Source organism: Mixophyes fleayi, chromosome 3 (assembly GCF_038048845.1).
Source record: "Mixophyes fleayi isolate aMixFle1 chromosome 3, aMixFle1.hap1, whole genome shotgun sequence".
Taxonomy (NCBI): Eukaryota; Metazoa; Chordata; class Amphibia; order Anura; family Limnodynastidae; genus Mixophyes; species Mixophyes fleayi.
In genome coordinates, this window is record NC_134404.1 from 220,853,816 (window position 1) to 220,867,007 (window position 13,192).

Sequence of the window (13,192 nt, forward strand, 5' to 3'; positions counted from 1 at the left end):
AAAATTTGGACATTTCAGTCTTGAAAGACCCCCTCATGAGAATGCACACGTTATTGTCTAAGTCAGAAGATTCTAAACCTTTTTGCCTCATAGCTATCACCCCCACATTTTGAGTTTAGCTATCAAAGGTTAGACTAAATGTCTGCCTTAACTTATAATGGAACATGCAGGAGCATTGCTTCAGATTTGGAGAACTTGATGATTTTTTTTTTACCTGAAAGTGCACTATATTTGTTTATCAGGTTATATGATGATGGGGATGAAGGTCTGAGGTTCGGTGACAGACAAAAATATATCACCTGCGAAAAGAGAAATTTGGAGAAACGCCCTAACACCTCCACTCCATGAACAGCTGAGGAGTTTCTGATTAATGCTGCTAGGGGTTCCATTAACATGGCGGCAAACGGCAGCCCTATCTAGTCCCATTAAAAATTGAAAATAAATCCGAAGGCTTGTCGTTAACCATTACTTTGGCCGTAGGAGCGTTGTACAAAACTTGGATACCACTAAGAAACTCACCTGATATCCCAAGGTTTTAAAAGTTTTAGGACATGAATTTTATGTCAAATGCTTTTTCAGCATCCGAAGACAGAATTATTGCTGGGGTTTTGCTTTTATTTATGAATGTACGGGGTCAATTGCTCTTCTTGTGTTGTCCCTGGCCTGCAGTTCTGGAATGAACCACACTTCATCATAATGGATCATTTCTGGGAGAATTTTATTCAGTTGCATTGCCAAAACCTTGGCATAGAGCATTATGTTGCGATAAACGGAGAGAATTTTTAACCGCACCAGGTATTAGTCAACTGGCTGCTAATCCTTATATATGAGGATATTATCATCTGCTTGCTAATAAATTAATTGAACTTATACATTGTTGAGTTCATTTATAACTGAGAAACAGTACACAAACTATTAAGAACAACAAATAGTGTGACCTATTATATATAATTGAAAATTAAATATACAAATACAGTTGATGGCGCATAGCAGTAGCATATTGCTATTTTAAATCACTTTTGCACATTTAATGCGCAACACAAATATGTTTTTAATAGTTTGCTATAACCAATGTAATTAGGTGGTTGATCAAAATTTATTTTAATGAATTATTAATAAAGATTTGAATATATTTTATTAAGCTTTGCATTCCAGAGTGCCCCTTTAGAAACCTATCATTTCCTTTTGTTCTTGTATAGAACAATAAGTTGTCATTCAGCTGAAAAATGGGCCTATAGCTTGCGCAATCATGGGGATCCTTCCCCTCTTTGTGAATCACTACTATTCTTGCTTCTAACATTGATTTAGGGATAGAGGCCCCCTAAAGAACTGCATTAAACACTGAGCAGAGCTAAGGGCACCAGGATTCCAGATAATCTCTTACAATAAGCTACAGAAAGTCCTTCTGGGCCAGGAGATTTTGCAGCTTTCTGGTCTCTATTACTTGGGCAATTTATTCAGTGCATATTTTCTTGTTAAGATGGTCAGTCACTGATTTGGGCAGTCTGGGCAAACCTGTATTAGAGAAGGAATTGTTTAAAACCTCCTCAGATGGGAGGGTCCCAGATGGAGATTCTTGTTTTAAGTTACATAGTTTAGAGTAGTATGAATGAAATTCTTGCCTTATTATGTTAGGCGTAATCGAAAAAGAAACCGCACTAGGGGATAGATTTACTAAACTGCGGGTTTGAAAAAGTGGAGATGTTGCCTATAGCAACCAATCAGATTCTAGCTGTCATTTATTTAGTACTTTCTACAAAATGACACCTAGAATTTGATTGGTTGCTATAGGCAACATCTCCACTTTTTTAAACCCGCAGTTTAGTAAATATACCCCTTGGTTGTTATTCTGAAATACCCCTTTAATTCATTCAGGACAATTATATTCTTCATTTCCCGAAGGGTGCACCTACACCTATATAACTCACGAAAAAGCAGAAAGAGAAAAGAAATGTATAGTAGGGCAGTCCGGGGTATAATAAATTAAAATATTTTAAAAAAAAATTTAGTATCCATTTGAAAAAAAATTAAATCCACCTGGTTTGAAAGAATGTAGCGAAATATTGGTTTAAAAAAAAACAAACAAACAACATGTGTATGTAGTGCATACAAACTGTGATTAAAAATGCAGTGTGACTCTGCATATATTCCACCGTCTCATTAGAATACAATAAATAATACTGATAAATATCAATATGATTGGCTCTCCAAATTGCTGCTAAAATTATGGTTCAGGATATAGATTCTCAATTTACCTGATAGAAAGCATATATGGTCCAAAGAATGTGCCTAAATATCCATAAAGAATAGATTTCTATTAATCCTTTGCAGCAAATGTATACAAAAAAATTACCCTGTAATAAGGGAATAATAAACTAACTGTCTGTAACCATTTCTGAAGTATAACACTATGCTGTATCAGAAAGCAATCATCATTATAATCCAATGTTGATAACATATGCACTATTATAAAATGGTGCATATACAGCAGAAGTATCCTATGGTAAGGGAGTGATTTGCTAACTGCCTGTAACCAATTCTAAAGTATGGCACTGTGCTATATCAGAAAACAATCCCCATTTCAGTCCAATGTTGATAGTATAGGAATTATTTACGAAAGGTGTATTGCTCACTTCCTATAATGAATCTAAGCTGTGGTACTATTCTAAAGATAAGGAGCCACAATGAGACCGGTGGAAAAACAACACTGACGCGCGTTTCGCTAGCGTTCTTTGTCAAGGCAAGCCGAAAGTATCGACTGACAGCTGTTATATACTGTCGTGACACCCCCCCATTAAGCCGTCATGGTTGGTCTACCAATCACATAGTGCTGATATCACACTGATTGGCATTGATATTTAGCCAATCCCAAACCTTTGCTGCTAAATGCAATACGACGGAAATAAGAAGGGGAATAGGATTATACACTAAGTATATAATGTCATATAATATAGTATATAATAAAGCATCCTATTACATTATTAGAGTCAAACCTAAAAATAAAATAAATTCATTTATATCTCTGATTATTAGGTAAGTGATATTATCCTAGAAGTAGTAAATAAACACACAAAAATCTATATAATCTACAATCTAAACTACTAATCTCATACATTATTATAATAACACAAAATAAAAAATAAAAATATATATGTGAATTAAATACTCTATTCAAGATTATAGCATATATAGTAATTAATGTATTGTGATAAATATGTAAACAGAAATATATAGTAAAAATAAATATACAATTCAGAATAACATATATAGTGATTAATGTGTAAATATATATATAATGTGATAGATATATAAAAGAACAAACCAACATAATAAAACTACAAAATTGATAACAAATACAATAAAAATGTGATATAATTAATATAAACTCTCAAAATGTAGTATACCAAAAATGTGAAAAATATTAATACAGTGAAAAATAGTGCAAAGTAGGATCTGAATCCATATAAAGTATTAAATAAAAAAAACAATAAAAGCAAAAGAAATATTAATAATACTTAACTAATGTAAAGTGAAAATAGTGCAATAACAAATTTGAATCCATATAAACTTTTTTAATGATATAATCCAATAAAAGCAAGAGAGAAAGTGTGTAATTAATAATAGATAATCACAAAGATATACTTAGTCTAATTAACCTTACAGGTAAGTAAGATCATTTTTATGGTCATTGAGACAATTTGGAACCATACTACCTATAAGAAAACTAAGTCTCATTTCTCTCATGAGTAACTATTTTTGAAGGTCCTCCACCTGTAATTCCCATATGGACCTTTTCCATCGCAACGGCCTTCATAAGTTTGGGATTGCTCTCATGGAACAGTAGGAGATGTTTTGCAACTGTAGTTAAAGTCCTAAAATTGGTTTGGTCCCTCTTAGCATTTGTAATATTTACTACATGTTCCAATAGACATTTTTAAAGGGGTTGAGTAGTCATCGCTATGTCATTTTTAAGACACAGGCAGGAAATACAATAAATAACACCAGAAGAGTTGCAGTTCAAAAAGTCACTAATGGTCCATGTTTTATCATATTTATCTTTATATTATTTAGTCTTCACGGTAAATTGACAGGCCCTACAATGACCACAATTGAAAAAGTCCTTCATTGCACTTTGATCGTATTTCCTTTTCTGGAGATGACTACGAACTTAATGGTCTTTAAGATTTTTAGATCTTCTCCAGGTAATGGAAATTCTATCATCTAGGTTTTCCTGAGATCTCCATCTGTAAGTAATATGTGCCAGTGTCTCTGAAAGATCTCATTCAACTATTTCCATTTGGTATAAAAAAGTACCAATCATCCTGATTTTATTATCGTTAATGGGAGGAGTCTGCGATGGATAGATAAGAGATTCTCTATCCTTCTTAGATACAAAACATTTAGCATCACTGATAGTTTTGTTCTTATTACCCCTTTGTTGTAATCTCTTGTATTGAGCATCCCAGTAAATTCATCAAACTGGAGACTGTTACTATCCCAAAGAATTAAGATGTCATCAATATATCTTAGCCATAAAATAATATGGCTGGTATACGGCTCATTATTTCTGAAAAAACAATCTCGCGTTCCTACCAACCCAAAAATAGGTTGGCGTACGTCGGGGCACAACAACTTCCCATAGCAATCCCCCTTATTTAGAGGAAGAACCTTTCGTCAAAAACAAAGTAATTTTTGGTTAGAATGAATTTTAGAAATAAAATAATAAATTCATTCAGATCAGTTATGGTATCCATGTTAAGGTAAAGTACTGCTTCCAGACCGTGTGAGTGATCAATGTTAGTATAGAGGGATTCGACATGATAAGACGCAAGCATAACATCCGCATCTATATTAATTCCTTGGATTTTGGATAAAACATCCAACGTATCCCTTATATATGAAGGTAAGCTTAATACATACGGTCTAAGACACTGGTCTACAGTAAACTACAGTAAGTTTAATATTCCCTTATTACAGGGTATTTTTTCTGTATATATTTGCTGCAAAGGATTAATAATAATCTATTCTTTAAGGATATTTAGGCACATTCTTTGGACCATATATGCTTTCTATCAGGTAGATTGAGAATCTATATCATGAACCATAATTTAGTAGCAATTTGGGGAGCCAATCATATTGATATTTATCAGGATTATCTATTGTATTATAATGAGACAGTGGAATATATGCAGAGTGTGAAGGGGGGCCAAAGCAGCATGGCATCCTACTAAGTTTATCAAGGGTCGTCTAGTCTAAAGTTTGCTTATGATGCAGTTCCAGGTCGTGAAATTGCATAGACAAGGCCAGTTGCTTGGCTAATTGTCGTTCTTGTGTCTGGCTTATCAAGTGTCCTCTAATTGCCGCATTATGGGTCTACTGTAAGAACAATGGAGTAGCCTTCTGGATATCATTAAGTTGAAAATAGTGAGAAGGGTTTGGATTTTCATGCTATAAGTAGAAAGGTGGAGAAGCATTTCATTGCTCCTGCAGGTAGGAGAGAAAGAGCGGGAGGAAAGTTAAGGATATGAACAGATATCGGGCATGACCACATAGGATACATTTGTGCCAAATGTAGTTTTAAAGTTAAGTAGTAGCTGAGCAGGATCAAGTGTATCCTAGAGAAAGTTATGTATGCTTGAGAAGAATGTGTAATCTGTTGTCACAGGTATTGGTCAAGAAGTGAAGTTTGAGAAGTCCACCAAAGCTTTTGATTTCTAAACATCAGTGCTGCAGGATGGACTACTGTGGAAAATCCAAATTGTTATTTAGTACTATTTCCCAACCATGATAATTTCCTTGATTTAAACATTAGATAGGATGTTACTTGATTTGGTTCATCTTCGATTAATAAAGTAGCTGATTTTAAAGACTTTACTGCTGTCTACAAATTAAAGACTAACTCCAACCAACAAAAAATGTTTAATATCCACCCAACTATTCTCATTGTGTGGACCCCACACCACTGACCCCTGCAGTTTGAGAGAACATTACCCCATCAGAGCTGTAAAGGTGTCTTCTTTCTGTCAGCAACTAGTAGAATGGGCAATTGAGCAGCATCATCTTAGTTTCCAATACAGACACTGGGCTAGATTTACTAAGCTGCGGGTTTGAAAAAGTGGGGATGTTGCCCATAGCAACCAATCAGATTCTAGCTTTCATTTATTTAGTACCTTCTACAAAATGATAGCTAGAATCTTATTGGTTGCTATAGGCAACATCCCCACTTTTTCAAACCCGCAGCTTAGTAAATCTACCCCACTGAATGCAGAGAGATGGAGCTCTGTCCAATCAGGACTTGTGCTAGAAACAAATAATGAAGTTTGGACTTAAATTCTCCTTTGTTTTCAATACTGGGGCAGTTAAATTTTCCCGAACTAGTCCGTGGCATAAAGCTCAACAGTTCTGCTAGATGGAGGAGAAGATATTAAAATCTTCTTTTTTTTTGTGGACTTAAGTATTAAGTTATTGTTAAATATATAATAAATATGATATTGTGACTTGAAAATTATCATATTAAAGCATGCTACACAATTAGTTCATTAGTTGACCCATGTTTTGGTCTTAACTCATAGATTCAGAGTCCCTGTTAAATACAACTTTCTTTTTTATAAGAAATAATGTACTTTCTTCCTGAAGTACTGTCAGGAGTCTCAACAAGCTCCCTAATGAAGGTCTATTAAGGTGCTATTGCATTATGTGTATACACAATTTACCATATTAATATATATACCGTATATACTCGAGTATAAGTCGACCCGAATATAAGCCGAGGCACCTAATTTTACCACAAAAAACTGGGAAAACTTATTGACTCGAGTATAAGCCTAGGGTGGGAAATGCAGCAGCAACTGGTAAATTTCAAAAATAAAAATAGATACCAATAAAATTACATTAATTGAGGCATCAGTAGGTTAAATGTTTTTGAATGTTTTTCTAATTACGGTACATCTTCCAGATATAACAACAACATACGGGTAATATTAACTTACAAGTTTGGTGAGAAAAAATCAACTTTCAAGAGCTTGGTGCCTGTTGCTGTAAGTTCCGCAGTGGAACGCATGTGCATTCCACCGACCGGAAGTTCCAAATGCCGAACTTCCGGTCGGTGGAACGCACATGCGTTCCACTGCGGAACTTACGGGAACAGGCACCAAGCTCTTGAAAGTTGATTTTTTCTCACCAAACTTGTAAGTTAATATTTTCTTTCTCTTTCTCTTCAGCCCTTAAGCGGAACTTAGGGGCTGAAGCTATGGAGGCAGGCACCATCCTCGTTACGGCCGTGCATTGCTGTCCTGGAGCATGACCCGAGTATAAGCCGAGGGGGGGCTTTTCCAGCACAAAAAATGTGCTGAAAAACTCGGCTTATACTCGAGTATATACGGTATATATATAAAACCTCCATTAGTGTACTTAATAGAACTCCAGCCAGCAAATCAAACCCCCCATCCAAACCATGTGTCACAAGCTGAGCACTTTTTCTGTTTCCTGTGCAACAACCTCTGTATAGTTGTACAAGTGCAATCAAATATACAAAGTTGATGTCTGGTCCGGACTGGCACTTCTGACATTTGCCAAAAGGGCTAGTGTACTTGCAAATATTAATGGACTGTCTGGGCTCTCAAACTTTTGTTAATGTTGACTTCAAATCACACTCTCAGTCAGCCACCCAGTTTTGATTTTAATAAAACACTGTCATCTTGAATTGCAGTCACTGCCCACTATGAACTAATGCACTTGGTCAGTGCTAGAGGTAAAAGACCCAATTACAAGCTGCCCGATGAATGACAAAAGGGCCATGTACACGAAAATAGGCTGGCGGTCTTTTATGTCAGGACTGCTTTTTAGTCCTGGTCCGGCCCTGGTTGGTGTGAATAGAAGTTTTTGGTCATAAATACACTTTAAATTGTTACTGATCCATGTTCAAACTTTCAAGGCAGTAAATATGTGATGTCACAACAGATTTGTAGACAAATCTTTACTAAATGGCTTCATTCAGTGACATCAGGGATTAGGTAAAAGCAGGAACTGCCGGAATGAGTCAGCGTCATACAGTCCCCTCTGCTGCTTGACGTCTTCTGTGAAGCTTGCTTTTCTCTCCCTCTATAGTGCATTCTGTTCTGCTACACAGATATGTTCTCTGCACTGTATGTAGTGTCTTTAAGCTACATACCTCCTATATTTGGCACAGCTGTTCCTGTATAAAAATATATAATATATATATATATAGACGTCCATTCCGATAAACTGGAATTGAAGGCTAAGGTACTCAGAGTCCCATTCCGGCAGCCAAACTGGACGGTTAGGGTACTCTGAACCCCATTCCTGCACTTGAAATTATTGCTTAAGATATAGTCTGCAAGCCGGAATGGAGATGGCTAAGTTATAAAGCTATGATTATATATATATAATAGCTTTATAACTTAGCCATCTCCATTCCGGCTTGCAGACTATATCTTAAGCAATAATTTCAAGTGCAGGAATGGGGTTCAGAGTACTCTAACTGTCCAGTTTGGCTGCCGGAATGGGACTCTGAGTACCTTAGCCTTCAATTCCAGTTTATCGGAATGGACGTCTGAGTACCTTAGCATTCCATTCCAGGTGCCAGAATAAGGTTTAGTTTATATTAATCATCCATTTCGCATCCCATTCTGTCTGACATATGTAGCAAAGTCATTTCAATTAGAGTGCTGAGAGCCATCCATTCCGGCACTTGGAATGGATGGCTAAGGTACTCAGACTTCCACTCTGGCATCCAGAAAGGATGTCTAAGGTACTCGGAGCCTCATTCTGGCATCTGGAATAATTGGCGAACGTACTCAGAAATCCATTCCGGGAGACAGAATGTATAACAACAATATATAGCTACGAGATTATATATGTATATATCTTATAAACACTACACACATTACAGTGAACATATCTGTGTAGTAGAACAAAATGCACTATACAGAGAAAGAAAAACAGTAAGCTTCACCGAAGCCACCAAGCAGCAGAGGGCGCTGCAGGGAGCTGACTCATTCCGGCATTCTGGTTTTCACTCATACCGGTCCGGGACATCAGGACACAAAATAATTTCACAAAAATTAATTGAGCATACCCTATGTACCAATCAGAAAAAAACTTAAGTACTAATATGCATTGCTGATTTCATAGCCAATTGCATTATTAGTTAAGGCCAGAAAAGTTTAGTATAGAGCATGTAGAAAACATCATAGAACCATAAAACATTATAGAAGGACCATATATAGATGTCTTATTCCAATGATCCACCGAGCCTCCGCATAACAGTAATAAATACACTACATAGATGTAAACAAGACATATATATATATATATATATATATATATATATATATATATATATATATATATATAGGTGGGGATATACCCCAGAAAACCTACATCACTTGGCTAAGAAGCAATCATGCAGATATTATTAAGCACCAAATATAACTGCTGTACAAATTACAGAAAAACACAGCCCAAATAAGATTTGTTAATCATGTCAAAGGAGGAAGCTTCTCTGAAACAGATCCACCTACAGGATCTATAAAGGACAGGTGCATCACACTATACTCACCAATTGCTAAGGTACAGTTATCCTTAATAGCCTTGTATTTATTCCCAGTAGCCTCCTTCTGCAGTTTTTTCAGAATATCTTCCATGTTTACTATAGGTGTAAGGGAGATCTCCACAAACGTGATGATGCTCAGCAGAGACAGCTAAATCCAGGGTTTAATGATGTCCCAGCCCCCTCTCCTACAGGTCTCAGTGCGCAGCATCCCAAGCTCTCAGTGCTGATGAATCATCTCATGGCTCCATAGGGGCATGTAATAGAAATTGCTGCCTGGAATCAGTCTTGGCTGCTGCTTCCTTAGATTGAATGACAGGGGGTAGAGTCGTCTTCATGAAGAGGCGGGATCAGGGAGGAGAAAAGATTTCCCTCTGCTAATTATCCTATTAGGAAATCTTGATTTCCAATTTCGGCTTTTACAGGAAGAGATAAAAAAAAAAGAAAAAAAAAAGAAAACACAAATATTTAGGAAGGGAGGGTGGAAAAGACGACGAGGCATTTCCTGTGGGTGGATTGAGCATACATTGGCTGTATGAGCTAGGTGTGTGTATGAGCATGCTCAGCAGCCGCAATAGACCTGTGTGTTGCTGTGCTGTCACCTGCTCAGTGTAGCTGTGTAGTAACACTGGAGGAAGAACTGCAGCGTCCCACATCCTTCACAAGCCTTATATGTTCCAGAATGGACACACTCTTCATGGTTCATGTTGTATGCCTTGTTTGGCATAATTTTACATTTTATTAATGCTGTAATCCTTTAAATTATTAGACATTTAATGTAGTTAAATGTAATAATTCTCCGTAAGTTATCATTTTTATCCTAATGCTCGTAATATATCTGACTAAACCAGTGATAGCTAACCTGTGACACTCCAGGTGTTTGCGAAACTACAAGTCCCAGCATGCCCTGCCAGCTTTTAGCTAGTTATCTACTGGCAAAGCACGCTGGGGCTTGTAGTTTCACAACACCTGGAGTGTCACAGGTTAGCCATCACTGGACTAAACTGTGCAAAGTGCAGCCCTGGAGAGAGTATAGTCTATAAGTATCATGCAGGAGGGGAATACAGCTGCCCAGAATATTCCCTCTAGAAAATAGTGTTTAATGTATAAAGAAATGCTGTAGTATTTTGTCTTTTTTGCAGAACTGTCTGATTTACAGACTTTTCCAAAGCATAATATTTGCTATTCGTCCTTTATGTATTTTTGGTGATGTCTTTATAGGCATAGACTACATTTGGTGAAAGGAAAACATGGAACCCCTATTAAAACGCTGCAATATTTAGAGTAGAACTATCCAACTGATTAGCCATTAGTCATTTTTTTTAAATTAAATATAAGCCGGATTGATTTTATTGCGTGAAAAAAATATAGCTTTGCGGGGGCACAGTTGCTACTGCTGAAAAGTGCACACAGAACCATGCCGCTAGCAGGCTCTAAAAGAACATTATGCTGAACTATTGAATCAATAATACACCTTCAAACACTGAGACTGCAACATGTACATTTTTTCAAGATGGGCTAGTTTTAATTAAGAGTTAAAATGTATATGGGATAATTGTATCCCTTTAATGTAAATTAGGATCTCAGGCCACAGATTGCGTTTATACAGGTCATACCTTTATAATTTACAGTAGGGGGGGGGGGGTGCATTAATCAAAATAATTAAAAAAAGGAAATAGTAGTAAACTATAAAGACACTGAAATATCATAATTTAATACATCCCTGTTTGTCTATACTTAGTTAAATCACCTTTGTTAGCTATTATAACCAGTAGTCTTTTTGGATAAGGGTCTATTAACTTTTAACACTGAGATGGATCAATATTTGCCAATTCATTTTTGCAAAATCACTGAAATTGAGTCAGGTATGCGTCCAACTGGTTGTTGGAAGAGTTAATGCTGCCCTGGGTGCAGGTCCCATTGTAATAGTACTAGTGCTGTGTGGGTTGCACCACTTTCCAGAGAGGGGGCTCTAACCTTCACTGCTCTAACTTGTCTTGCACATTACTGCTTGTATGAGAGGCTCCCACTAGCAACAATTATCAGACCAAGTTCATGGAAGGTACGTTTTATAAAATTGTTAGGAGGGGTAAATATTGACACCATTGTCCTTTTAACTTGTCTGACAGTGAAACATATCTATTACTCCTGCCCTGCAGCACAATGGTTCAGCCCTGACAGAAAGGCGTCTCCCTCCAGCCCCCTCTTCCAATGATGGAAACCCGGCAGCAGAGGAGGAGGAGGGAGCTGGGAGAGGCTTATCAATGTAGGGAAACCACTCACTGAAATTTTGCCTGAGTGTCAGCGTGGACCCAAAGGAGAGGTGCTAACAAAAGAGATGTGCTGAAGTTAAAACTCGTAATTACCCTGCCAGGATAATGTGATTGTCAACCTGGTATTATTCTGTACTGACCTTTCTTCTGTATGTGTCATATACAATAATTTATTTTACAAAATGTAGAGCTTGTTCACTTGTAATAACTTGTTGAGCAGACTGATTTTTACTTAGCCTATATTTTCTACTGCAAAACTGTTTCACACTTTGTAGAATTGTAGGATTGGGAGCCCTCCAGAAAATGGAAATCGCTGTACAAGGCTGAAGTTAGCTTCTTATTATTGCTCCAGCTTCTTATTCAGAAAACGTTATAGGTGTAGTGGTTAGTGTGGTGGTCGAGTACTGATGGGAATCCTTCCCTTACCTTGTCCTCCAGACACGAGTCAGGTTCTTTTCTGTCCGGAGATAAATACTTCAATGAAAGGGACAAGGATTGGTCAAACAACTTGGGTTTATTCAGGGCCGGTGCTAGGGTCCGTAGCGCCCTAGGCACATTTTCAAAATCGGCGCCCCGCGTGCCCCCCCCCTTCCCCCCACCCCCGGCACATTTTCAAAATCGGCGCCTCCACCCTGCACACTTACAAAATATTGTGTAAGTGTGCAGGGTGGGGGCGCCGATTTTGAAAATGTGCATCTTTTCTTACCTTAACGTGCCTCCTCTCTGCTCCCCTACACTCACTGACTGACTGTCGGGCCGTGATGATGATGTCACGCCCGACAGTCAGTCACTGAGTGGAGGGGAGGAGACGGAGCAGAGAGGCGGTGGTGGTGAGCAATAGTCCCTCCCCCCCTCCCTCCCTGTGGATGTATCTGAAGCTGTGTGGCGGCCGTGAAAGGTATGGTCAGCGGTCGCCGCACAGTTTTAAAGAAATTTTTAATCTGTGGCGCCCTCCAGAGCCCGGGTTTATTGAGAATGCGGTAAGCATAGTTTCGGTAAGACACCCGCCACTGACCCCTTCAGCTCAATAGTAATGACAAAATAATGCGTCTGATCAGCATAGATCACAATAGCATTTAACATATGACATACACCTGGTGAGTATAAGGCAGAATAACGATAACATCTTCAATGCACATTGTCTAATAAGGCACACTGGTAATCACAGTTACTACTTTCACGTTAACAATATCTGATTGGTGATGATGCAAAAACCATCAATAATAACCCATCAAGACTCTTACGGTCACTACTGCGCCCACTAGAGGGCTACTTCTTATTCAGGTGCTTGGGGTACCGTGCTATTCCCTATGGGTCAGGCGCCCCACTTTTAGCATCTACTGCTGAG

The 13,192-nt window shown here is 37.7% G+C and overlaps 1 protein-coding gene and 1 long non-coding RNA gene across 2 annotated transcripts in view; one reads left to right on the forward strand and one right to left on the reverse strand.

The window, feature by feature from the left end:
- Positions 1 to 9,981, reverse strand: part of ARFGEF3 (ARFGEF family member 3) — a 109,361-nt gene extending 99,380 nt beyond the window's left edge. Inside the window, exon 1 of the mRNA XM_075203138.1 lies at positions 9,581 to 9,981. Coding sequence (XP_075059239.1) covers positions 9,581 to 9,665 — 85 coding nt within the window. The 5' untranslated portion in view covers positions 9,666 to 9,981. The remainder of the gene's footprint in view (positions 1 to 9,580) is intronic.
- LOC142144381 (uncharacterized) overlaps positions 1 to 13,192 on the forward strand; it is a 173,300-nt gene that overhangs the window by 88,964 nt on the left and 71,144 nt on the right. The gene's annotated exons all lie outside the window — the stretch shown is intronic.